The sequence below is a fragment of the Phyllostomus discolor genome, chromosome 8 (assembly GCF_004126475.2).
Source record: "Phyllostomus discolor isolate MPI-MPIP mPhyDis1 chromosome 8, mPhyDis1.pri.v3, whole genome shotgun sequence".
In the NCBI taxonomy this organism is placed as follows: domain Eukaryota; kingdom Metazoa; phylum Chordata; class Mammalia; order Chiroptera; family Phyllostomidae; genus Phyllostomus; species Phyllostomus discolor.
In genome coordinates this window covers 23,087,273-23,114,391 of record NC_040910.2, presented here as the reverse complement: position 1 = coordinate 23,114,391, position 27,119 = coordinate 23,087,273, and the positions used below count along the sequence as shown (strand labels likewise).

General features: G+C 36.6%; 1 protein-coding gene across 1 annotated transcript in view; it reads right to left on the bottom strand.

Annotated features, from left to right (window-relative positions):
* Positions 1-4,159: 4,159 nt before the first annotated feature.
* NAF1 (nuclear assembly factor 1 ribonucleoprotein) overlaps positions 4,160-27,119 on the bottom strand; it is a 36,897-nt gene continuing 13,937 nt past the window's right edge. The window contains exons 3-8 of the mRNA XM_028520441.2: positions 24,614-24,707; positions 20,743-20,825; positions 15,248-15,402; positions 11,795-11,846; positions 7,830-7,932; positions 4,160-5,176 (exon numbers count right to left, since the gene is read on the bottom strand). Coding sequence (XP_028376242.1) covers positions 4,734-5,176; positions 7,830-7,932; positions 11,795-11,846; positions 15,248-15,402; positions 20,743-20,825; positions 24,614-24,707 — 930 coding nt within the window. The 3' untranslated portion in view covers positions 4,160-4,733. The remainder of the gene's footprint in view (positions 5,177-7,829; positions 7,933-11,794; positions 11,847-15,247; positions 15,403-20,742; positions 20,826-24,613; positions 24,708-27,119) is intronic.

Below are 27,119 nucleotides of genomic sequence, written 5' to 3'. Positions count from 1 at the left end.
TATCCGAGATGAAACTCTTCACGGAGTGTATGTGGTCAAACAGGTATCTGCAGAGAGAGGTGGGACGGACAAGCAGAGAGCAAACGCTTTCCCAGCCCCCCTGAATGTCACCGGACCACGCAATGGGAGGCTTTAGGAGATGCAGTAACAGGTTTTGCACACTGTAGTGCCTATGACACTGAGAGCATTTCAGAAGTTCACCTCTACCATCCAAACATTACAGACCGCCATCATCTATTTGTCACATTTCATGTTTTAATAAGGATTCTATGCTACAGATTTTATTCCTTTCTATTTGTTGTATGCTATTATTTTTATTTGGGTCATAAGCCTTATTAGAAACAATGTTTATACCATCGAGCCTCAATATGAATAAAAAGCTCTTACCACATGAGGTCAATCTGTTCTGTTTGAGGGATGGTATAATACAACCAACTACAAAATAAGCCAATGTAATAACTATTCCCATTTCACCAACATTATGGGTGGAAATTAAAGGTACTGACCAACTGAAGTATGCATGTTTTTTGTACTAGGCTTCCAATATCTGTATGTGTATACATATATAAGTACATATAATATATAAATATATACATATTTGTTTATTGAATGTGCAGGAAACTGATATTTTTCTTCATCAGTTATCTTTATTATTTTACCACTGGAAACACAAATTTGTACCTCACTTCCAAGACACTAAGTAACTATACAGGTCTAACCCACCAATGGTAACAATTTCAGTGCAGAGCACATGACTGAGTCAATGAGACGTAATTTCATTGCTGCTAGTAGCTCAAAACAAGTACTTTGGTTTGATAGATGCTATTAACAAGATGTTTCTCAATTTTAATTTTAGGTACACTACAGTAACTGTTTCCTTGGTTTTCTGGAACATAATTGCTACATAAATTTAGGATCAGACTAAGTCACACAATGAGGAATAGAGAAAGGCTTTTAGAATATTGGCAATTCGTCTGCAGAAAAGGACAGTAATGTGTGTGGATTTTTTTTTACCCTAAATGTATTCATTCATAGTGTAGCTGCAACATTACCTGAAAATAAATTCTCATAATTCTTTTATGATTTTTATTTTCTAGCTTCCATTCCATTAAAGTATCTTTTTATAGTTATATCTCACAGCTTATTATTGTTGGTATCAAACATGCAAATATCAGAACATAGAATTTATGAATGCATACTTTGTGAGCACACAAATTGACGCTACCAAATGTTAATCTAGTTTTAAAAGGATCTAGTATTCAACAACATACTAATGTATTTTCCCCAGCACTTAACTATTGAAATACATAACTGTTTCGAAAAATTCTAAATACCCTGAGCATGAAGAATTCCTAAGTAAAAAAATGTTGTTGAGCCTTTCACCAAACCGACCGGGCAAGGGTGACGAGTACGCACCTAAGGAATGATGTCTCTTCCTCTGCTTACATTCCCTGCGTTGTGTCGTCCAAAGGGGTGGGTCGCCTTTTCTGCAACAGGGAAGAATGCAATAGGGGGCACTGTGTGAAAGAACTGGTAGGAAGCCCTGGCTGGCATAGCTCAGTGGATTGAGCACGGGCTGGGAACTAAAGTGTCCCAGGTTCGATTCCCAGACAGGGTACATTCCTGGGTTGCAGGCCATAACCCCCAGCAACCGCACATTGATGTTTCGCGCTGTCTCTCTCTCTCTCTCTCTCTCTCTCCCTCCCTTCCCTCTCTAAAAATAAATACAATCTTTAAAAAAAAAAAAAACTGGTAGGAAGCAACGAAACCGGTTATTCTTATTATCTTAGTTTATGTAAATTGTTAAAACTGAATGCAAATGGCAATATTACTGCTGAATGGCTATATATGAATGACATGTCACGCCTGAGATTCTGTGTCCCCAAACCATGATTGTTAAGAAATCTTGTCCTCAGCCCCCAGGGATTTAAAATACCACTTATTAGATTAAAATTATAGATCAGAACTCAGGTTCTACTCATTTTGTATTCATCAAATGCCCTGAATTGTTTAATGTACATAGTGTTCACCAACTCTAAGCCAGCAACAAAAAGAGTAGCAAACAAGTTGCAGGGAACGAGAGCAGGGAGTGAAAAATCAGAATGTGAGGCAGAAGCGAAAGAGAAAACTTCTGTCCTGCTCTTTGCCCCCAAACAAGGGAGACCGCTGCACACAGGTCCCCTGCCATCTGCCCTGTGTCCAGTTAGTACTGACAATTAGAGAGTCTACTAATTATTAGCTATACAGAAAAGACGATTATATTTGGTATCTGCCCTTGTGGTTTAACTACATGGCTTTTAAGAAATGCTTTTTGGTAAATTCTGAAATTGCACATTCTATTCCAGGTTTCCACTAGATGGTCTCAACCAAGTTTTTTCAATATCTATTTCTAGTAAGTGGACAAGTCATCCAGTTACCATGGACCTCACTATCTTCTCTGTAGAAGGAGGATACAGTGTTCATCTCAATAAAGCAAATATTTTAGGCAACAATTATAACTTTACAGTTAAACTGCAGATATACTAAGGTGTTTTCCATACTCCATCATGTGAATGTCTATTTTATCACAGGAAAAGGCTAACATAAACAGTTGTGTATTTCAAGTGAGCAACTCTGAGAACATTGTATTTGTCTTCACACCAGCTAGCAGCTTAAAAGATCTGGGGCCACACAATTTTAAAGCTGTGCTGTAAAATTAAGGTAGGGTGATGAACATAGTATTTCTCTCCCAGATAAAAGAAAATGGGTACTCCTCCTCATCTCCAGAGACAGCTGTAGTTGACACAGTATAGCTCTGAGAACCAAGCGACAGGCTACGGATACAATTTAAGTAGCTACGGTTTTCTCTCTTCTTACCTATCAACTCCCTCTTCCTCACCACACTCCTCCTACCCAAAGTGCCAGAGTGACTGGCCAAGAAGCTGAAGTAGTGTATTTATGCTGAAATCAACACAAAGACTAAAACCTGAAGTTAATCACCCAGGGGGTATCTGTTAAAAATAGTTTCTTAAGTCTCATCTCAGTCAGATCTACTTGAGTCTGGGTTAAAGTCCAAGAATGTTTATTTTTAATAACCTATCCAAAACTTAGGTGATAATTATAGGTGATTTTCAGGCAGCCTGAAGTTTCATAAACCCTGAATAAAGTACGAGGCAACTCAAATCTAAGTGCCTAAGGTAGCAACTTAACTGAAAGCAGACCTCAAATACCATCATTTGGCTGTTTTAGATATTAAATATCTGTCAGACACCAGTACTTGATGTACAGAGTTCAGAGATTTTTTTTCAACACCATGGCAATGAAAACAACTTGATTTACCATCCCTGGATGGTAACATCTTCCTCTTCCCATTCTTGTAGGAAAAAGGTTTGGGTTTTTCAGTGCTTTCAGATATAATCTCATGTTGACTCTGACAATATCCTGTCAACCTGAAAAAGACTACGCCATAATCTATGAGATTCTGTAGCTTCTAGAGAGAAGCTACAGAAACATTTCAAGAAGTAATAAGAAAGTATAACACGTGACAATGTCAGTGTACACCGAAGCAAGAGCTTCTCAACTGCAAAGGCTCCTCTGCCCACGGGGAGGTGACGAGGGGCCTGGCTGCACCCGAAGGCTGAGGGCAATGATGAACAAAGACCCTGGTGTGCATGCAAGTATTATTTTCTAAGAAAATCAAGGAGGTTGTGAAGCACCAGTTTCGTAGAAAGTGCTGATCTGAGAATCGAAAACACTAGGTTCAAGCCCTTGCCATCTCACTGAGTGACCTTCATTAAGTTATGTAACCCTTCGAAACCCTTAGCTAGGCTGGCTCTTCCTTGTTTATTAAAAACAAGGACTAGTTTAGACTATTTCCAGGGTCTCTCCAACTTCTAAAATTCCATAATCTCCCTTACGTTTACATTTCAGGGTGTAAAATAATACCCACTGGTCATTAATGAATAAAAACTCAGTCACTCATTAAATAGTTATGAAGCACCTCACCTGGGCCACGCACGTGAGGGTCTGGGTACAGACGTGGAAGATGCGGTCTCCCAGCACAGGGTCAAGTACATTTGACGGTGAGCACATAACATTTTATTGTGAATACTCTCTGTGTTCTTTTACATGGTTCAACAGTAAAGTCTCGCGTAAAGGAATTTCATTTCCAAATAAAATCTGCACAGATAATGAAAAGCTTTAATTACAGTCACAGCTTCTGCCAATATATGAGACTTTCCTTCTCTGTACACTTTTTTTTAATTACAACATTTAATGTCACTGGTAATTCGCAATTACAATCAAAACCAATTTCCAAAGTATAAGTTTATAAAAATAGTTTATTTTAAAGACTCGCAGCAGGACTTCAACATCACATTTTCAGATATACCAACAAGATAATGGGCACGCTCAGTCTCCTTTATCCGTGATGCAAGTTGCTCCAGATCTACAACTGAACCTGTACACACCATGTAACTGGGCAGGATGTGGAAAGCACGGATTCAAAGTTTTAATTAAATATTACATCATTGGAATTCCCCCCTACAAATCTAAAATGAAATTTTCATACGGATACAATTTCACCAATGTTATAAATATGTATCAACTTACGACTAAAGGAAGCATTCAGTTTTTTGACAATGCTTTAAAAATCTAGATCCATAATCCCTTTCTTTAAAAAAAAATCCTTCCCATATAAAAGAAAAATCTTTCCCATATAAAGTCTACATTTCTCTGGAAATACATTTATTCACCTAATAGTAAGATCCAAAATGAGAATAATTATTGTCTCCAGAAGAGGGGGGTGGGGGCGGCGGTGGGGGGGGAGGCGGCGGGGGTATGGAGTAGGGCATGGGGGGTGCCATGTTAGGTGCAGCCCAACCCATGTTTACAAACGCAGGTGGGGGAGGGGGAGGGGGAGGTGGTAGTGGAGGAGGGAGTGAAAAATTATGCATGTCAAACATCGGAGGAGGAAAGGGATAGTGTGGCATGAAATTCTCTTGTCTCTGAGGTGGAAATCCCGAAGGCTCCTGAGATACCATATACTCTGAGTTATAAAACTGTGGAGGTGGGGGTCTGCCATGCCAAGGTCGGGGATATCGACCCCGGGGAAATCCTCGTGTGAATTCTCTGTTGCGGTATCCTTTTGAATGCTCTGAAACATTCCAATTCTGATGCACTTCTGCCAAATTTCCACCTTTGAGCAGGGTTAAAAAAAACAGCATAAAAACAAAATTAAAATTAATTTTAATACATTAAAAATATTGTTTACAATTTCAATAATGCCTTTAATTTCCAAGTATATCTTACAGTATTTAAAAATGCATAAGGCTTAAAATGACCCATTTTAAAGAATCTAAAAGGCCAGACAAACAGGAAACAGAAAGCCTAGCAAGACGGAAACCTTTCAGACAACAACCACTAGACTCCAGCCAGGCAGCACAGAGCAAACCAGATACCACCACTGTTCACTCTCTCAAGGGCTGAGTGGGGAACCAGACTTCCCCCCTTGACAGGATGTAACGAGGTGCCTCGACCTCCCCCTGGGGTGCAGGCTGAATAGGGAGCCAGTCACCAGGCTCGACGGCCTCCTGCAACGACACTGGCCATCACGTGGGGGACCTGGACTTGTACCTCCACTGGCAGGCACACAGGGTCCCTCCACCTCCCGCACTAGGTGGTGTCAGAGGAGAACTAGTGGAGAGTCAGGACTCTAGTCACCGCCCAGCAGTGGCGAGGCCATCCCCCACCGTAGTCAGAGAAGCAGTGAGGAGACAGTCCTCCCTCCTTGCCCGGCAGTAAGGTGCCAACACAGGCTGAAAAGAAAACCTGGATTTTTATCCCTACCTGGCACTAACAGTAATAATGTGACATCCCTTTCCTTTCCCTGCCAGAGCAGTTTTAAAAACAAGACTGCTAAAACAGAAGATTTAAATAAGATCTAGAGTTTCATAACATAATACCCAACATGTACAGATTTCATTAAAAATCACTCATCACAGCAAGAATGAAGACTTCGAACTCAATGAAAATGCAAACTTAATTGAGGCCAATACCAAGATGACAAAATGTTAGAATTATCTGAGAAATAGTTTTAAACAGTCATCATAAAAATACTTCAACAAGAAATTAGAACTAAAACAAATAAAAGGCCTAAGCACAAAAAAATTATACAAAGAAATAGGAATTTTAGAATTGAAAATTTGATTAGTATAAAGATGTCAATTCTCTCTGAGCTAATATATATACAGGTGTAATGCAATTCCTAACAAAATCCTGGCAAGACTTTTTGTCAATATAGAGATTCTAAAATGCGTGTGGAAAGGCAAAGGAAGTAGAACCCTTAAAATAATTTTGCAAACTTTAAAAAAAAAAAAGGAGAAAATCTTTAGGATGTAGAGCTAGGCAAGAAATTCTCAGACTCCATAAAACAAAAACTGATAAATTGGGGTTTGTCAAAATTAAAAACTTTTATTCTGCAAATGACCCTTTCAAGAAGATGAAAACATAGGCTAAAGACTGGAAGAAATTATATATAAACTCGTAATTCAGAAGTTAAAAAACAGAAATACAGTTAAATAATGGGCAAAAGGCATGAACAAAGACATCACTGAGGAGGATACACAGACAGCAAAGGAGCAGGCGGGAAGATGTTCAGTATCACCAGGAAAATGCAAGTCAAAGTCGCCAACGTCACTACACGCCCACAAGAACGGTGTGTAAAATAGGGACACCACCACATGCTGGCGAGAAAGCAGAGCAACAAACTCACTCATAACTGGGGTGGGAATGTAGCCACACTGAAAAACAGTATGGCAGTTGCTTGAGAAACCGAACATACACACTTCATACAATCCAGTAACTGCACTCTCCGACATTTATCCCAGAGAAATGAAAATTTGTGTGCACACAAAAACAACCTGTACACAAATGTATAAAGCAACTTCACTCCTATAACCAAAAACTGTTAACAACCCAGATGTCCTTTAGTGCATGAATGGTTAAATAACCTGTGGCATGTTCACATAATGGAATACCACTCTGGAATGAAAAGAAACAAATTCAACACATACAACAATCTAGATGAATCTCCAGAATATTACGCTTGGAGACAAAACCCAATTCTGAGTGGTAACATACTGAATGACTCCATTTATATAAGCATTCCTGACATGACAAATTATGTTATAGAACTGGAGAACAGATTACTGGATGCCAAGAATTGAGGAGGTGGTGGGAAGGGGGAAAGTCTGTGTGGCTATAAAAAGACAACATGAGGGAACTCTTCCTGTGATGGAAATGGTCTGTATCTTGACTGTATCGATGTCAATATCCTGGCTGTGACACTTTACTGTCGAGTTTTGCAGGATGTTACTATTGCAGGAAGCTGGGGAATGGGCATATAAGATTTCTCTGTATTATTTCTTACAACTGCATGTCAATCTACAAAAAGTTAAATTTTATAAAAGGAAAAAGAAAATAGGAAAGGTATAATAAAATGAAATACATTTTAAAAAATAAAGTACCTTGAGTTTGACACTAAATACTGTATTATTTAAGTCTAAATATGGAAGCCACTAAGTTTCTTAACAGAAAGTGCTAATGAGCACAAATAACTAACAACGTTTAGTTTGCCTTTACCTCTTGAAGCCATTTTCCCATTCTTAAGCTTGAAAAACTGCCTTGTGACTCTGTCCCACCACATCCCCTGCTGTAAAATACCTCCAATGTTAGCTGGATGGCAGGAGGTAAAAAGAAAACCCTGATGTTTTCTTCAGTGTTATTACTGATAAACTTACATAAATGTAAGTCAAGATAAAAAAAAATTCCTAAATGTTGCATCAACTCACCTGACTCATTAGATACAGATCTTAGTTTTTTCCGGCCTTGCATGCGAATTCTTCTTCTGTATTTGGCTTCTTTTTCCTTTTCATCATCACTGAAATCTAAGGCCTGACAGAGAAAAACATATAGATTTATGTCACGTGAATTAACCAATTCAATGGTACATACTTGGAAATGAGAAGAATAAGCCTATTATTTAAACACTGACATTGAAAGATACTTTTTTTGATACTTAGTAGTTTCCAGTAATTCTTGCATTAATTACATACAATAGAAAAATGAAGTATTTTTTTAAAGATTTTATTTTTACTTATTTTTAGAGAGGGAAGGGAAGGAGAAAGAGAGAGAGAGAGAAACATCAATGTGCGGTTGCTGGGGGTCATGGCCCACAACCCAGGCAGGTACCCTGGCTGGGAATCGAACCTGCGACACTTTGGTTCGCAGCTTGCGCTCAATCCACTGATCTAAGCCAGCCAGGGCATGAAAAATGAAGTATTTTTTTAAACAAAGTCCTAAAGATTCTTAATTGACACAGCCAGTAATCAGATGAGTACTCAAGGCTTTCTGGTTTTATAATTCCTAGGAACTTTCAGATAGCTAGCTATAAAATACCAATCTTTAACAACCTTGAGATACAGCTTTTCCCTAAGCTAGAAGTTTGACTTCCAGCTTAGAGTCAAGATGTATCAGCTGCCAAAATTCTAAAGAAAGGAATATGCAAATAATATAAAGTATCAAATCTAATATAAAAATAGGAGAATATTATACCTCTTGTTCAAAAATTTACACATACCCACTATAAACCAGGCACTGTTCTAAATACTACCAGGTAATATTACCTGGTAAAAATATTACCAGGTAATATTTTTTTATTAATATAATGACAGGTATAGTAAGGGCTTAAATACACAATAAGGCAAAGTAAGGGGGGAGAAAACCACTACGGATACTATTTATATTTATATAAGATTGCAGGTGAAGGCTTTGATAAGCAGATACATGCATTGCCCAACTTCCAAGAGGAAATCATCTTAAGTTATAAGAGGGCAAGTCAAATGTAACTACGAAATGAGATTCACTGTTACAATCCATCAAAAACATAAGATTTAGAAGCTTTATATATAATGACTTTATGACTTTCTATGATTTCTTAGAATTCAGGCATTATATTATTCTATTAATATCACAAAACAGATAATATGTTTCATAAAAATATATAAAAGCAGACTCACTGTCTATGCATGTATACACATTTAAAAGGAAGAAATAAAATATACAGGAAAGTCTTCGTATGGGATTTTCAGTTGTCTTGCTGAAATATATTTTAGATCAAATCTTCTATGAACCAACAGTTCACATACCTCAGAATCCATAATCAAATTCAGAAACATCAACGAATTTTAGTACCTTCATATATCTTTATTAGCTTCATGAGTTCTTATTACTGATCTTAAAGTGCTAAGATTTTTAAGCTCCTGTGAATATCTGGTACCCACCAGGCAGCAGAAAGCACTGAAGTCGGGTGGGAAACATTTCTTTCTCTGAAATGGTTCAGTCAAATAAAAAACTAGATACATAAAGCAATGGGCAAGTGCTATGATTTAATGCTATGACAGTATGGGGTTGAGGACAAAGAAAAAGGGCAAGGAAGATTTCGGGGTATGGGGAACCCAAGAGAAACCTCTAACGATGAGTCAACGGTGAAAATAAGGGCGAGGACATTTGCGAGGAGTGCGAGTTATGTGTAGAGGGTCAGTATATTCACGAAATGAAAATGGGAGCCCTGGCTGGCGTAGCTCAGTGGATTGAGCACAGGCTGCGAACCAAAGTGTCGCAGGTACGATTCCCAGTCAGGGCACATGTCTGGGTTGCAGGCCACGGCCCCCAGCAACCGCACATTGATGTCTCTCTCTCTCTCTCTCTCTTTCTCCCTCCCTTCCCTCTCTAAAAATAAATAGATAAAATCTTTTAAAAAAAAAAGAAAAAATGAAAATGGTTCTGTAAGACAAAGCGAAATCTTCTTAAAGAGAAAAATCAGAGACAATAAAAGAGAATAAAGAACCTTCTTGGGCCATTTAAAATAACTGGATATTGTTCTAAGAGCAGGAAGGAAGTATACTGGGGGGCAAAGGGGGAAGGGATGCCAAGGAACAAGTATGAAGGACACGTGGACAAAGCCAAAGGGGGGTAGGATGGGGGATGGGAGGTGGGGGTGGCTGGGAGAGGGGCATGGAGGGGGGAAAATGGAGACAACTGTACTTGAACAACAATAAACAAATATTTAAAAAAAGATTTTAAGTAGCAATAGACTATTTTAGAGACAATTTTGGCAGTATTTTGCTATCACCTCCTAAAATCAGAGAAAATTTCCCATCTTCCTGTACGCCAATTAAGTATGCATTCATTAAACACATTTATTCGATCACAAATTAAGTATTCATATGTTAGAAGTGAAAATGAAGATGAATGAGCTGCATTCCTGTAAGTAAATTTCAGTTCCTTTATGCAAGCCCAACATTTTCTATTTTCACAGCATAATTGTTTTAAAACGTTTAAACCCCATACATTCCAAATTCTAATTAATCTACATTTAACACCAGGCCATAATTCTAAACTACAAAATGTCATCATGATAAAATAAACTTTTGAATTTCAGGGTTTTCCATATTATGAAAATAGCAGTCAACTACTTAGGGAAAAAAAGCACCATGCAGTATGCTCAGATTTAATCTTAAAATTAGCCTGATCCAACCAGTTTTATAAACAGTTAACATCACCACAACTGGCAAGTTCAATGCTTAGGTATGAAATAGCAGGTATAAGAATATATGCATTTCACAAGAAATATCTTTTAAGACAGGTTTGAGGGTAGGAGGTGGGGATGGGTGGGGTAGGGAGTGTGGTAGGGTGAAAATGGAGAGAACTATACTTGAACAACAATAAAAAAAAGAAAAAATCATTTAACTAATGAAATTTTAAAAAAGAGACTTTTGTGAAAATAAAGCCCCACAGTAATACGGACACTGAACTAAGATTACTCTCGCATCAGTGACTCACACTGGTTCAGTGACTCTCTAAGTGGGCATTAGCAGCTGATTCACGTCTCGGCAAAATCAGAAATTACTACGGAATAAGAACCTTCAACATTGCTTGAGATCATCTAAAATAAACAAAGTAAAATCTACACATACCTAGAATTTATAATACTGAGAAACTTCAAAACTACTAGGCACATAATAAAAACTCTCACTTATAATAATTATATATTATACTATATAAATTCATACTATTTTCAAAAAATATATACACTAATTGCCATCATTTCTTCTTTTTAATAACTTAAAGGAAATATCCTTAAACATCTCCATGAAAAGTGAAATCATATAATTCTACAGAGTATAACTGATTCTATCCACATCTCTAGACAGATTGTTTATCAAGCTACTATGGAACATAAAAAAGTCTTGCTGACATAGATTCGAATAAGAAAATAAAGAACTCTCTTCTTAAGAAGGTAATTATATAGTAAAAAAAAATGGAGAGGTAGGTAGATTCTAGGGATTTTGTACCTCCAAAAGAAAGGAAGCTTATTAAAAGCACCATTAAGAAACATCTCCATATATCACATATTAAAATCACTAAGTTGAAGAATAACAGTTTTTAAAATAATGACAATTCTGCCTTTACCAGGTGTCAAAAAACTGATTTAAAAATAGGAAATTACAAGGACAATGTAACCTAATACTTGTTAACCTAATACTTATTCAAATATGACTAAACATATTTCTTTAAATGATCAATCACAAATTCTTACTGAAAGGTATACAACAGTCCCATGGAAAGGAGAGAGTGCGCGGCTCAGAGTATGCATGTGAGGAGCATTACAGACCTCCTTAAGGTCAAGAGTGAATTTATAAGATTAAGTCCTGCCTTACTTTCTAAAATATTGTGTAAACGGACTTAACCTTACATCTGGTGGTGGTTCCTGATCATTCTCCCATGATGCATCTGATCCCTTTTCCCTAGGAAGAGAAAACAAAAATTCAAAGCACTATTTGTTAAAGTTGTTAATCACTTATAATAAAATAGAAGACATAAGCTCAACTCTTAATTCTGCAATATATATGAAAATAACAGCAAAAAATAAAGGACCATTTTTCTGTCCGTACGTAGTTTCAGAAAATGTGGGAAGCTCGTAAGAGAAACAAAACCTCTGGACGTTTTAGGACTGGAGTGTTACAAGAGGCCGAGGCTGTGGTGTGCGGGGGGAAAGTGGTTCTGCAGGTCACACGCATCCAGATGCCAACTGGAGTCCTCTCGGGACACCTGAGCTCCTGTCATAAAACTCACATAAACTTCAGTAAATGCTTATTCTATAGGTCAGAGACTGTTCCATGTGCTAAGCACACAAAAAGTAAATATGTGGTATTTCCTTATCTAAAATTTCATAGGTTTAATGGTAGAGATAACAATATGAAATTCTTTTTCCTCAGTTTACCTGAGGAACATTAACGATACTGCAGGAGTAATCAAGGCCCAACAGTGATTCTCAAAGCAGAGGGTAAGAGGTTATCTAGGTTAGGGAGGAGGGGGAGTTTTGAAGATTCTGAAGGACAGTACAAATCACAAGCATGAATTATTTTTAGTGCAGTTTTATAATCTATGACCAACAAAAATACATATATCTATTATAATTATAATTTATGAAAGCTCATTTTGTCTCATTAACCTTTATGATTTCATTGTTTGATTATACCTTGTTATTTGATTATATTAAAATATTATGAAATATCAGTCCTCACTGCTTTAAGCTAGATCTCAAAAATATGGGATTCTCAGGAGTTCATTAAAATCATTAATCCATTCATCTATAATCCATAAAAATCAATTCACAGATGTCAGAAGCTGGCACAATACAGAAATCATTAAGTTTGCTCTGAAATTTTGATTTAGAATGTGGACTGTGTATCAGGCATTAGCGACGATTTTTCCACCACTTAAAAGCCACTACTCAGTAATCACCTTCTTACACCCATACATTTCACATTTCATCTCCAGTACTCCCGTTTTCCCCATCCACCGTCTCATGGGCTACAGTGCCCTTGGTCTGGAGTTTAAAGACATAACTGAAAAAGTGCCCCAAATAGTACATTTAGTACTGAAAATCAAAATCAGCTGAAGAAAAGATCAAGCAACATTTTAAACACCACTTTTCACAGAGAGTAAGTTCATGGGGAGCTAAGATTAAAATAGCCTTACTAGAGGCGGATAAGCTGGAGAAGAGCTGAACTTTTCTAACTCAAAGGCAAAGCACTCCACGGAGCTCCCAAGACCAACACCGAAACACGGTCCCGAACAGAACAGGCTCCCACAGTGGGGCCTCTGTGGAGGAGGCCTACTCCCCAACTCTTCAGTTTACTGTCGTTATTTCTCCCCAGGACAAAGTTCTTGTTCTTGCAAATCAAAAACAAAGACTGCTCCTAATATTTCAGATCTATTTAAAAAACAATGCAGAAAACCTTTCCAGTTTATCTAAGTTAAAGTACTTTATTTGGCAAGAGCCAAATATATGACATATCCACAGCAACACCTTGATATTCAAAGCAGAGTGAAATGCCTGTTACTGAAGGCACGACTTTAAAGCACACTAAAATCTTTATAACTGTACTGCCTATTTAACTCACTTTTTGCCAGCAGTCATTTAGAAAAATTAACCTTGCACAGCCTGAAGAATAACTTGGGTAAAACATTCCTTCAGTTAATTGTGTGCATTGTTAAGCATGAGTTGAATAAATTATCGGGAACAAAACTTTCATACCTGAAATATTAAACGAAATTCAGAGACTTGATTTTAATATGTACGTGGTATAGAAGCATTCTTACGACTGGTACTTTTAACATAGCACTAATACTACTCACTGCTTGAAGTTCCCTTTGTATATACTGTGTCCTACAAAAACCACATCCCCTAATTTTTTCACCTATGAACTAGACCTGGAAGAGACTTGTGTGTCAAACTGAATGCAAAGTCTTTTTGGATTTAAGATCTCCCTTCCCTCTCCCAATATTTGTGACTTTTCTTCCACTCCTAATTTGACAATATTTTTAGTGGCTCATATCCATTACATCTTCTGAAGCATTCAACTAAATTTTATGGAAAAAGTTATTCTATTTGAACTATACGAGAGGTGACGTAAAAAAAAAAAAAAAAAAAAACTAAACCCAGATTTTATTTGTAAAAAATTGTGCATTTTTTCCTACATGTTTACACTTCAGTCACCTTCAAAGTACTCTCAATTTGATGTAATACACCTATTGAGACTTTTTTTTCCACAGCTTAAAACAGTTTTTGAACTTGTCAATTTTGATGTCTTTTAGTGCTTCTGCCATTTTTTGTTTCACCTCTTCCATACACCAAAACACTTCCCTTTAAGGACTTTTTTCATCCAGGGAAACAAATAAACAAAGAATTTGCTAGAGTGAATAGGAAAAGTGGGACACATTTTTGGTAAAAAACCCCTGAACACTGAGCAGGGTGTGGGCCAGTGTGCTTGTAAATCACCCACCATGAAAAGGGCACATGCAATGAGTCTTTATATAAATGCACCGAAGCTGAACACAGCCTCTCACAACACCACCAGCTGGTACACTGATACAGATGGGTTCCCAGAACACTCACCTAGCAGAAGTCTGTACTACAAGGTCCCACCCTCCAGAAGATAATTCGGGTTTTTTAGAGGGCCCCCCTTATATGCCATTCTTTTATGTAAAAATTAAGTTACACAATTGTAAGTTTCATTGACATAAACAGCCTTAGAGCTAATATTAGGCAACACAATTAACATAAGGAAAATACACAATTAACCAGTGGGAGTATAAACATGGAGAAATATTACTACCCACATTCCACAGGCATCTTTTAGCATTAATTACAGACAAAATGAAGACAAATGATTTATTAGTTAAGTCAACCCTGTTTCTCACCATTTAGTACACACTTTTCTGGGACACATTTTAATTGTCTCTTCTATAACTTTACAATTTATAACCACCAGAAATCTCCTTATTTTCTTTAGCCAAGCCTATAAATTTAATCCAGTGAAATTTTTATTTAAAATGGGAATTTTAAAATAGTAATACTAATATGAAGTACCATTTATATAAAAGAGTATAGATAATGAAAAATGTGATGAATCAGAATTCAGAAAGTTTATATGGCCCAAATATATAATGATCTCTAGCTGTAAAACCTGATAACAAATTGTAGCTTCCAGAGGTGTTATTAGGAAGACAGATGAAGTCTTTGGAAGACAACTATCATTTAAAACTACCATTGCTGAGAATTATTCCTAAAATATAAAGGTTAAATAAGCAAACAACTAACATACACGTACTGGATGGTACGGGGAAAAGAAGTACTCACTGTTTTTCTGGGAACACATATTGAGTGAAGTCTTTCATTGATGGAGCAAAATACATAGTATCCTTTATTTTAATGCCTTTACTCTCTATGTGCTCTGAAGAATTAAACCGTAATACATAAAATGGGTGTGCAACAGGTCCAAATAACTCAAATATCTGTAAAATATAAGAAACATAAAGGCCTCCTTTAATATGTAAATAATGACTCAAAAGGTTAGTAATATTTAACATAGAAAACACTAATAATTGTTATACAAGGTAATTTTTTCAACGCCTGAGGAATAAAATAAAACTATATTTAACCCATCTTTGCATATGCATAAAATTTTCATATTTGGATTTAAATACATCAGCTTTTTCCAGATTTCCTTTTTATGAATTGAAAACAAATATAACAAATTTACCCTTGCTAAATTTAAATCATTTTGGTGGTACCAACTACATGCAAATTATGAATTTCTTGTTTTATTGCTCATTTAAGTTGTAAGATATGAAGAAAAAAATGACAATAGATAATTTTTGAAAAATAAAATACTGCCTGTCACTTGGAATTTTATGACACAAAACTTGAAAGCACGCTTCAATAGATATTCAATCACTTCTGCTATTTCTATGTAGTGGTTAACATTTTTATAAAATTAAACCACATTTTCTTCTAATTCAAAGAAGAGTAAAGTAGACTTGAACTTCAAGCTGACTATTTCTCAGAACACAATGGCGCTACACGGCTCTCGGTGTGTATGTGAAGAAGCTGCTTTTAGCACAGAAGTGCTTTATTGCTGCAAGTGTTCTACGAGTGACAAAAGGCGGCCTCCGGGTCTCCCACTCTCCTCAGAACAGATACCTGAATTTTTAAAAATAATGTCCCTGATAATAAATATAAGTATATTATAGAAAAAAGACAATGACCAGTGTCACTGTAGATTTTTCCAGCCTTCTTATAGTAATGAAGTTTGAGATATTACAGTTTTTGTACACTGCTCACTTTTAAAACCTAAAGTGCATTAAGCTTTTCCATGTTATAAATATGCTTCCTAAGTGCCATTTCAGTGGCTATATAGCATTCCTTTATAGACTTAGCACAATCTGTTTAACTCATCTTATATTACAGGACATTTAGGCAGCATCCAATCTGTTCAACATAATAAATGATGCCATGATATATTTATATGTAAATTTTTGTACTTCAGATTTCCTAAAAATTGATTTGTCACAGATGGAATTATTGGAGCCAAGAGTATGATTATTAAAACTCTTGATGTAAATTACTAACTCACTTTCCAAATAGCTTGGACCATGTTAAACCAACTGCACAGAAAGTACCTGTTTTATTACATTCTAGATTTTTTACAGTAAATGTTTCACTTGATGCTGTTTACTACACAATTCAAGCTGTTATTAACTTTCAGTAAGACATAAAAACAGCTCATACATTAGGGTACCTACACTCTGAAAATATGATTAATCTAAAAACAACTATCAATAGTCAAAAGAATTTAAATGCCATGCATTCTAAAACAACACTAATAGCATGGACAATTTAAGCTTTTCTACTTGAAAAGCAAACAGATAATTTAAGAAATAGTGAGAAATTTGTTTTAAAAGGTTTTCAATAAAAAAGGTAGACCTCTCTCTTCCAACTAGTGCAAAGGACAGAGGAAATATAAAACAATTCTTACTGGCCTACTTACATAGATTAAGAAATACATCATCTTATTTGTCACTTTAAAAAAAAAATCTTAAAACATTTTTTTTAATTCCCCTGATGAATATAGACAAATCTGATTCTTTAAGTTTGGACAGAGACAGTAACTTTAAAAAAAATTTCCTACGAACCCATTAGTACAAGGCACAGCAATCGCTGTCTGCACCCTGGCACCTCAAGCTGCTTCCCAAGGACTTGTCTCCTGGATGGTGCGATTCCACCTCCTAACTGTGAGAAACGATTGCACCACGGATATGCCTTAATAGCTTCAGGTTTATGCAGAGACTGCTAAGTGACATTCAGAATCTTGGATAAAATCAAAGCACACCTACTTGCCTATTTTCAAGATCTGAAGTGTTTATAAGCCACAGCTACAATGTAGTTTTACACGAGTAAGCACAGCAAATGGTAGGCAACAGGAAGCTGCGTCACAGAATCAGTGGATGGCGTACACCGACACTCCATGTTGGATCAGCAAACATTTGGTCCTGTACTAAACGTCCACAGAGACATTTGTGCCACGCCAAAAGGTCCTTGACATTTGGTCCTTAACATCTGGTCCTAGCCAACACATCCATGGAGACATTTGATTCGCATAAATCCCACTCTCGAAATAATTTAAACCCACCTACCTAACCCCATGTGCCACTACTGGCTAGGCTACTGAGGCAAGAAGAATTATCACTGGCAGTATAGCCAAAAGGCAATTATTGGACCAATACTACATGCCAGTATTTTTTGTGTATTAACTGTGTAAACTTAAAGTAGAAATAAATGTAGTGAGGTATTTGAACCCAGGGACATTTTCTAAGTGTGGATATTTAGAACAGGAACAAACACCAAGGACCTTTTAGTGTGGACCAAATGCTCTGCAAGGGGTATTTACAATCCCGCCTTCTTTAAAGAAGGCAAGTAGCCTTCTTTATATCTTAAATAATAGTTTACATTTCATAGAAATACTCACATAAAAACTGAATCCAACTAATGTTTTGTACTTGCCCGTCACTTGAGTGGTGCTGTTCTAAGTGTCCTTTCACTTGGCTCTAGCTTTTAATACTTCCCGTCTCCTACTCAAACACAGTACCTTTCTGCTGAAAGACTTCACAGGCTTCCTGCCCCATGAAGGGGTCACAAACACACACACTACCACCACACAGTACAAATACACCGTATGGTCGGTGTAAACACTGACGAGCCAAAAGTAAAAGTATGTTCAGTTCCTGAAATTCTCATTCTACAGCACAGGCCAGGCTTAGATAATCTGTCTGCAACATGAAGAAAGTTCCTGCGGTTAGGGGCCTGCCTGAGTCAGCCGACTGCACACCAGGAAGGTGGCTCAAGAAGGCAAGCCTCAGCCTCTCCTCTCCACAGAGGGAGGGATCTCATAACTCCCATTTCTCTGGGTAACAGGAAACACACTAAGGAATCTCTAGGCCCAGGAACAATGCTGGGGGGCTGGGCATGTGGAGGGCCAAGACATGGTGCTGCTGCTCCAAAAGCAACCTTCAAAGAATGCCATCAGTCAGAGGCCTCGCATCTTCCCAGCTGCTCCAGCTTGCACTAAACTACCCAAAGGGGAAAGAGAAATGTACCTCCACAGCCATCCAGAATTATCTCTTATCTATCACCGTATACTATCTGACTCCCCATTAATAAAAATGAAGACAGTAAAAAAAATTAACAATAAAAATAAATAAAAATGGCCCAGGCCAGGTAGCTCAGTTGGTTAGAGCTGTCCCAATATACCAACATTGTGGGTTTGTCCCGAGTTGGGGCACATACAAGCAGCAGCCACTGAACACATAAGTAAGTGAAACAATAGAAATCAATGTTTTTTTCTCTCCTTCTCTCTTCTCCCTCCTTCCTCTCTCTCTCTACAATAAATAAAAATAAAATAAAGCCCCGGTTGGTGTGTCTAGGTGGGCTGAGTGCCATACAAAGGGAATGGACCAACAAAAGGGATGCCAGTTCAATTCCCAGTCAGGTCCCCGATTGGGGGCATGAAAGAGGCAACCACACATTGATGTTTCTCTCCCTCTCTTCCCCTCTCTAAAAATAAATAAATAAAATCTTTAATAAAATAAAAAATAAAAGTAGGGAGTATGCAAATTCATTGAGTAAGTCAAATAATCATTTCAATCACCGTGTGTATTACACAAGTAGTTACCCACGTTACTAAGGGAGGAAAAAACACTTATAATATGGAGACTTTCAGAAAACCATCACGTACTAGCAATCAAGCCTGTAATACAAATATTCTTTCAAAAAAGGCCAGTAAAAATTCTTATCCAATGATAATGGACAGGAAAAAGGGTTTCACGGTTTGGGTTATTAAAAAGTAAAATGAACAATAATGACAAAAACAAAACCTACTCTAAGAAATACTGAAAACTAAATGCAAAACAACTAACAAATTCATGTTCTATAGGGATAATGGGTGGCATAAACTGGCCATTTCTTCTGCTATTCTGTAACTGACCATTAAAAGGAGAATTTCATTATTTCTCAAGAGGAATAAATCATTATTAAAAGGAAAAGACAAATAAAAATCCAAAGTTGTTCTCATTAAGCCAGTGGGAATGGGGAGAAAGGTAGAAAGGAAATGAATCAGACAGGCCAACTGGGTTGTACAATCAATTTTGTTCCTTTTTAACTGTGTGATTTTTTGAGTAAAGGAAGATAATTCCATTTCCTTACATAATTTCAGTAATTTTTTAAAAATACCCAAAATGTTTATCACTGTGGCTCAGGATTACTGTTACTCATTGAAGAGCGGAGGGAACAGAAAGGATATGCAAGGGTTTGACATTGAAGGTCAACTAGTCTAGTGTCTAGACAAGATGTTCTAAAGATCTAAAACAGATTCAAATTTCACTTTCAGTCGCTGGATTAACTAATAATACTTTCAACCCTCTTCCAACTCCCACCATTATTTTGGGGAATCATTTCAGATACCCAGATTTATAATTACATATTTCTGAAAGACATATAACTCATGAATTTACAAAGCTTTCTATATGAAAAATAGAAATGGATTTAATTTTTCCCTTTGGATGTATGTCACATAGCTAAAGGTAGAGGTGTGAAACTACATTTTTATCTGACTCCTGTCAAAGTCAATGACAAAAGAGCTGAATATTAACATTATTAGTCACATTTACAGGAATAAGAATGCAAAATATATTGGAGGATATAAGAAATGTGAATTAAAGTTAAAATTATCTAAGTTAGCTATTAGAGAAAAATTCACCATTCAAGACGATGAAAGAAACCCAATGTTATGGTGGCTACTTAATTACATATATTCATAATTCCCCAAATGTACTTATAGTGAAACTTTATTGCTATCACTGAAGTCTTTTTCCACTTAAGGAAACCAAAGTCTAAAGAGTTCTGAGAGCCACTACTCAAAGGGACTCACAAACCCCAAGTTTCAAAACTACCGTGTGGTAGAAAAAGTCTCCTGCACTTAGCTCTGAGTACCTGCAGAGCAGAGAGAGAACTGTGTCCGCCCCAGTAAGCAGAGCCACCGCCTAGCAAAGTACCTGACAGAGCATTAAAAAAATTCTACTCATGTGTATTTCATAATGCAAGCAGCAAAGAGTAATAGGCAGTGTGAAACCAATACACAAAGTATAGAAGGAAATCAAGAATGTACTAAAATAATGTATAATATGAGAGCTCTAGATGGTTCGTCTACTAAAATTAACAAACTCTTTAGGACAGAGAAAGTAAAAAACACCAATTAACAAACAAACAATAATTTGTAGAATTTGAACTTTTTTACAAACCTTTCCTGCTGCCTGCCGATCACTTTTAAAAATCACAGTCTCCTCATTAACTGGAGGTAGTTTCGTCACAGACTCGATTATTACTGAAAAATAAAACAAAACAGATTATTTCAAGATTTAATCAGAAGATAATATAAAATTTAAATGAGTATTTAGGCTTTAGTTCCAACATAATTTAATATGAAATTTAAGGTGAAATAATATGCCTCAGTAATTACTCCTCTTAGATGAGCAAAGTCTGTTTAATACCACACAGAACAGGGAAACAGTTTCTACATGTTTTTATTTAATACAAAAAGCTACACTTCTAAGAAAGAAAAAGTACAAAATCTCAGAAAATTTGACTCACCCATTAAAAGTCAACAAATTCAAGCTGTGCACATTTTCTCAAGCAATTTTTACCCCAAAAAGTGTAATTTAGTCACAAAACTCATGCTTTAGAAGAAATTAGTCTTCTTTCTCACAGTAGAAATTCTTCTCTATGACTACTTATTGCTATATGAAAAAGTTAACTTCACAAAAGCATCTTCTTCTGAACAGATAAAAAATGGTAGAGTTCACAATAATTTTCATCACTTCTTTTCTCAAAAAGCAAGAGCATTATTCCACTTGTCTAGCCTATTCCACTTCTTGTAAGTGCCCGTATGTTAAACAACCAATCTACTACAGTCGTCTACTATAGCAAAGGGTGGGGGTGGGGGCGGGAAACGATAGGTTCTTAGAAAATCAGAGCAACAAGCAAGAATACTTTGTCACATTACGTAGATAATGCCTCCTCCACTAGAAAAAATATAGTACTTCAGATTATTAAAATTCATTCAAAATTTCAACTATATCCCAACTAATTTTTCCCCTAACACTAACAGACTTATTGGGAGGAGGGGATAGGTACTACCTAGGATCCCACCCTCTTGAACAAAAAAGTGCACACACACACACAAAAAAGGGATTTAGACCCTTTGTACAATATCTACAACCTGGGCCCCCAGGGCAGGAAGGGGGCAGGTGCTAGATGGACTGCAGGGGAGGGAGCAGGGTCCTTACCATCTGCAAGCTCACATGTACCTTAAACGTAAGGGTGGGGTGAGATGATCTGGGAGGAACTAGGGAGCCCCCAGACCAGGGGAAAAATGGTATCAGGGGCTGGGGGCAGGGCGCAGGGTAGGCAGTAGCTAGTGCTTCTAAATTCTGAATACACACTTAAGTAACAGATGATGAGTCAACATTTTTTTAGTTAGATATGCTTCTGGAATAAAGATAGTGATAGTGAGCAATAAGAATTCATTCTCAAATATCTCTGCTACTTAATCCCCTTCTCAAAGAGCCAAATTACATGAAAATTGAAAATCACCTAATCCAATAGGCTCATTTTAAAGGAAGAGGAGAAAACAGGACTCAAGAGATTAATAGTATTGGTGGCCAGTTCCATACCCAGCTATCACTAGAGTCTGGATCCCTAGTTCCAGTGCTCTCCCCACAACACAATTAGTGACTGTGTTCCCATGGCCTACAAGACCCACTTCTCTTAGTAGTATAATTTTAGGTGGCACACAGTTTCAGGTACTGGGTACAAAGAGTTTCTACCACACACTGATAAAAACTTTCAGTGTATCAATACTGTGAAAGTATATACTAGTACACGCATCCTTAATTTCAGGAAATCTCTCCATTTCTCCTAGATAGATAATATCTAAGTTGCCTCTTGTATTTTCCAAATTAAAAAGAAGAAGGGAGGAAGGGAGGAAGCAAGGGAGGGAGGGAGGGAGGGAAGGAGGAAGGGAGGCAGGCAGGCAGGCAAATCAATACAATTTCTGTAAGAAATGCAGAGTACAAAACTAAATCCTCTATTTTCACCTCTGGGCTCTTATTGAATTCATAGATATTTTTTACCTAGCATACTAATACTTTATTTTCTTATTTGTAACTTGGTCCAAATAATGTTAGATATTTTAGGACTTCAAAACAGGATAACATGCTGATTTTGATTCATTCAATCTTTATTCCCACGAGCTTGAGAATTTTGTTAGTCATTTAGTATGTGTTAGTAAAAAGAGTATCTTTAAAAATTATTATTTCATGTGTATCATATATTAACATTTTATTCACTAAGGATAAACATTATGACTTATATTTTTCCTACATACATTAGGTCTAATAAATGTTCAATTCATACCACCTAAAGTTTGACTTACTTATGCATATTATTAAATACCATAAGATGACTCAAAAACTAATGTAATAACTTGAGAATTATGTAGTTTTATTAACTATAATTTTTATAAAAATGTTCCACTTTAATCAGTTTTGATTAATAAATTACAAAACTATAAATTTATATTAATTATTTAAAACATTGATATGTATACTGTTAGAAGGTCAAAAGATTGCAAAAAAGAAGAAAATTTTATCCTTTGTGACACCATGGATGGACCTAGAGAGCATTATGCTAAGTGGAATAAGCCAGGCAGTGAAAGACAAATACCGTATGATTTCACTCATACGTGGTATCTAACGAACAAACTGAACTAACAAGGAAAATGAGGACAGACTCAGAGACGGAGAGCAGGATGACAGCTGGTGGAGGGGTGGGCAGAGATGTTAGGAGATACAGGGATTGAGCAAAAGGAAAAAGGACTCATGGACACGGACAACAGTGTAGTAATTGCTGGTGGGGAGGGGAATACAAGGGGATTAAATGGCAATGGAAAAAAATACAATAAAGATTAAATAAAAAAAGATAAAGGCATTGTCTCATTGCTACCAACGACTCATTATACAACCAATCATAAAAGCAAGGGACAACTTTTTCTGTGTTCCTTAAGTCCTGTGAACTAAGACGGCCAGTGGATGATCTATGTCTTTTTCCCAGTTCAAAAATCCTAAAACTGTCAATGCTGAGTTCTATTCTCATGTGTATCTCACTATGAGAATTAATTTCAAGACCTTTTGGTACCCATCTCTCAGAGCTAAAAGGAAATCTGTAATATTTAGTTGTCTTATATCCAAGAGCTTCAAACTTCATGGTATTAATATCAGTATTATATCACAGACCTTTCTAATTTACATGTTTATAAAATCAAATCAAAGGCAGTAAGCAGAATAATGCCCTCCCCACAAAAAAAGGTAATCAATACCCCAATCCCTAAACCTGTGAATGTTACTTTACAATAAAATTTTTGTTGTTGTTGAAGATGTGATTAATTAAGGTTAAGAACCTCGAGATGGAACAATGATCGTAGATTACACATGAAGGCCCAATCTAGGGAGTCCTTAAAAAGCAGAGAACCTTTCCAGGCTGTGTTCAGAGACAAGCTACATTACTGGCTTTGAAGATGAAGGAAGGGGGTCACAAGCCAAGGAGTGCAGGCCACTTCTAAAAGCCAAAAGGGGAAAGGAAGTTTGGATCCTCCTCTAGTGCCTCCACAAAACAACTTAGTCTTGACGGACCCCTTGATTTTAACTCAGTAAGACCCATATCGGACTGCTGGCCCAAAAAACTCTTAAATAATAACTTTGTTGTATTGTTTTAAGTCACGAAATTTTTAGTAATTTAACAGCAACAGAAAATGAATACTGCACATCCAAGAAAATTCTGGAAAACTATGTCAGTAAAAAGAGTCTTTAAATTTCCATAAAGAAAACGTACTTACGGTCTACTGCCATACCACCCTGAACGTGCCTGATCTCATCTATCTCGGAAGCCAAGCAGGGTCGGGAAGCTAAGCTGGTTAGTACTTAAGTGGGAGAAATGTAAGTAAAACTGAATTTATCTGTTCAAAATTCACTAATCATAAATCTCTGATTTGATTATTAGAGCACTGTTTGGGTATATATATAAACTACGTTTTTATTAATAAAATTACTTACATACCTAATTGTTCAATAATGCTTGACACCATCCCAAGAGGCTTTAATTCAATATCGTCAGGCAGAGTAACATTGAGTTCTTCAACTGAAGGTAGTTCCTATAATATAAAAAAGCATTAATCTTCCTCAGCATTAACAACTTAACTTTTTTACAAAAGGGAAACTAGTTTCTAGTTAAAGTGCTATACACATCATTGAAGATCTAACATTAAGCACATGCACCACTTCCTTGACCTCGTCTTTTTAGTGTCTGGCAGTACTTCTCCCACCTCCAACATCTCCCCGCCTAAGTGATACAAGAGGTCTAGTGTCCACACCTAATCCAGATGGATGGAGAATGCAAAAAAAAGTACCATTTGAGATTTTTCCAACTGCACTTGAACTAGAGAACAATTAAAAAAGAAAGTTACTGTTACAGAATCCAAGGTTAAGAGAAGAGACAATTCACATCATTCTCAGAGGCATTCCATTTGAAAAAAAATAATTCCCTTGGTCATTACACTTTTTCCACAGAAGAAGAGTTCTCTCTCTTAGCTGCCTTGATTTGATTAATCAGTTAAATTGACTGTGATTAAGTTGTTGAGCAGAGATGCAGCAGTCTCTTCTGAGGCTCTGTGAGAAGAGAGACAAATGCCTGGCCTCTCCATGAAAAAAATGCGGAATTCCTGGAAACAGAATGCAGGCACCAGCCCGGAAAAGGCTGTGAGGGTGCTGCCTGTTATCTTCCCCCTGCAGGTTAAAAACCAAATTTCTTTACATCAAAAAATCTCTCTTTTCTGACCCAGCACCTATCTCAGTTGCTATAGAAACTAGACATTGAAGTAGAGGTGAGGCTGAAGAGAAATCTAAGAATAAAGCTGGCCTTAGATTTTAAATTAAATAAACAGAGCTTCCTTTCTATTCTTGATCTTTGCCAAAAGATCACAATTAACTCTTAGAAGTTTTAACCTAAGAAGGCTTAAAACTGCAAAGATCCTATTAATGACATGTTAGGAGTTAGTTTGGGAGAAGATAACTTCTGGGGTAAATGTTGAAAAACACACCTAAAAAATAGAGTATTGCAGATGAATGCATCATAGGTAATGCTTTTCTTCTACCCAGACTCCAAAAAGGCTTTTAACAAAATCACATTAACAGTGTTAAAGTATAACTTGCTTCTAGGAGATGCTATTTTCTGATCAAGGATTACTGACAACCAGCCACACTAAGGGTTTCAACTAACTCAGTGCTGAAGACTTACCTCTGTATGCTTGTGGAAGAAATGACTGTGATTTATATATCTGAATTTTCCTGTATATATCTGAATTCTTGGGAAGAGGACAATCACTTGTCATTTTACCATATCAAATGTGGACATCATTTTCTTGGCAAGACCATGATTTGGAATAGCCTTCAGATGTTCTTAGCTAAAGAAATTCCACACCCTGTTGAATATAAGACTGGAAAACTATAATGTGGAGGGACTGCAGACAGGAGGGCTTTAATGATATTGTGGAGGGCAATTGTGAAATGGGTCTCACACCAATTCTGGTGCAGGGAATGGCACCTCTTACAATTGACGGATGGCATTTCTAATGCAGAAGTGTAGTGAGAAACTCTGCTCTGTTGCCCATCAAAATTACAGCAAGATCTAGAGGGAAAACTTTCATTCCTTTTAGACCGTGATAAAGCCTACTGATTAAATCAAGTCCAGAGTGTGGTGGTAGAAGAGGGGTTAGGGAAGTCTCTGAAATAGGAAGTGCTGTTACATCTTTTATAAAACCCCTGAACTGGACAGGGATGCACACCACAAGCCATTAACACTTAGGACACGCAATCAATGTTATTCTCAAATTCTAAATAAATGTTATTTGACCACAAAATGAAAGGATCCTTGTTCTGTATTCTCCACTATGAGGAATAAAATCCCATGCAATATAATTATGTTTTGGTACAATTCTAAACTCTGATACTGCTTTGGTTTTTAAAAACTTGAAAGCATAATGCTAATACAAATCTGTTTTTAATAAAAGGGCAACCTCAAGCAGTACAGAGGGATGCAAAGTAAAAAGCAAAAATCCCTCTACCCTATTCCTTCTAACCTCCCAATTCCTCTCCCCAGACTGCTATTGTTCAAGTCTTTCAAATATATTTATTATGCAGACATAAACTTCACATTACTAACATTAAAATGTTTCACTTAAATAAAATATAGACATTGTGATATAGGCTATCTTACCTATCACATATTGCACATCCTTCTACACCAAAACATAAATATCTAATTTTATTTAAATACTTGCATATAGATGTACGATAATTTAGTACACCTGTCACCTGATGAAACATTTATCTACCTTTTTCAAATTTTTACTATAACACACAATAAACAATGAACATTCTTTCATGCATATCTGTGGGTAACCCCTATCATAAATTCTTCTAAGTGTTAACTGCTAGATCCAAAGACATAAGCATTTTTAATTTTGACAGATACTGCAAATTTTGCTTCCAAAAAGGATATGTCAGTT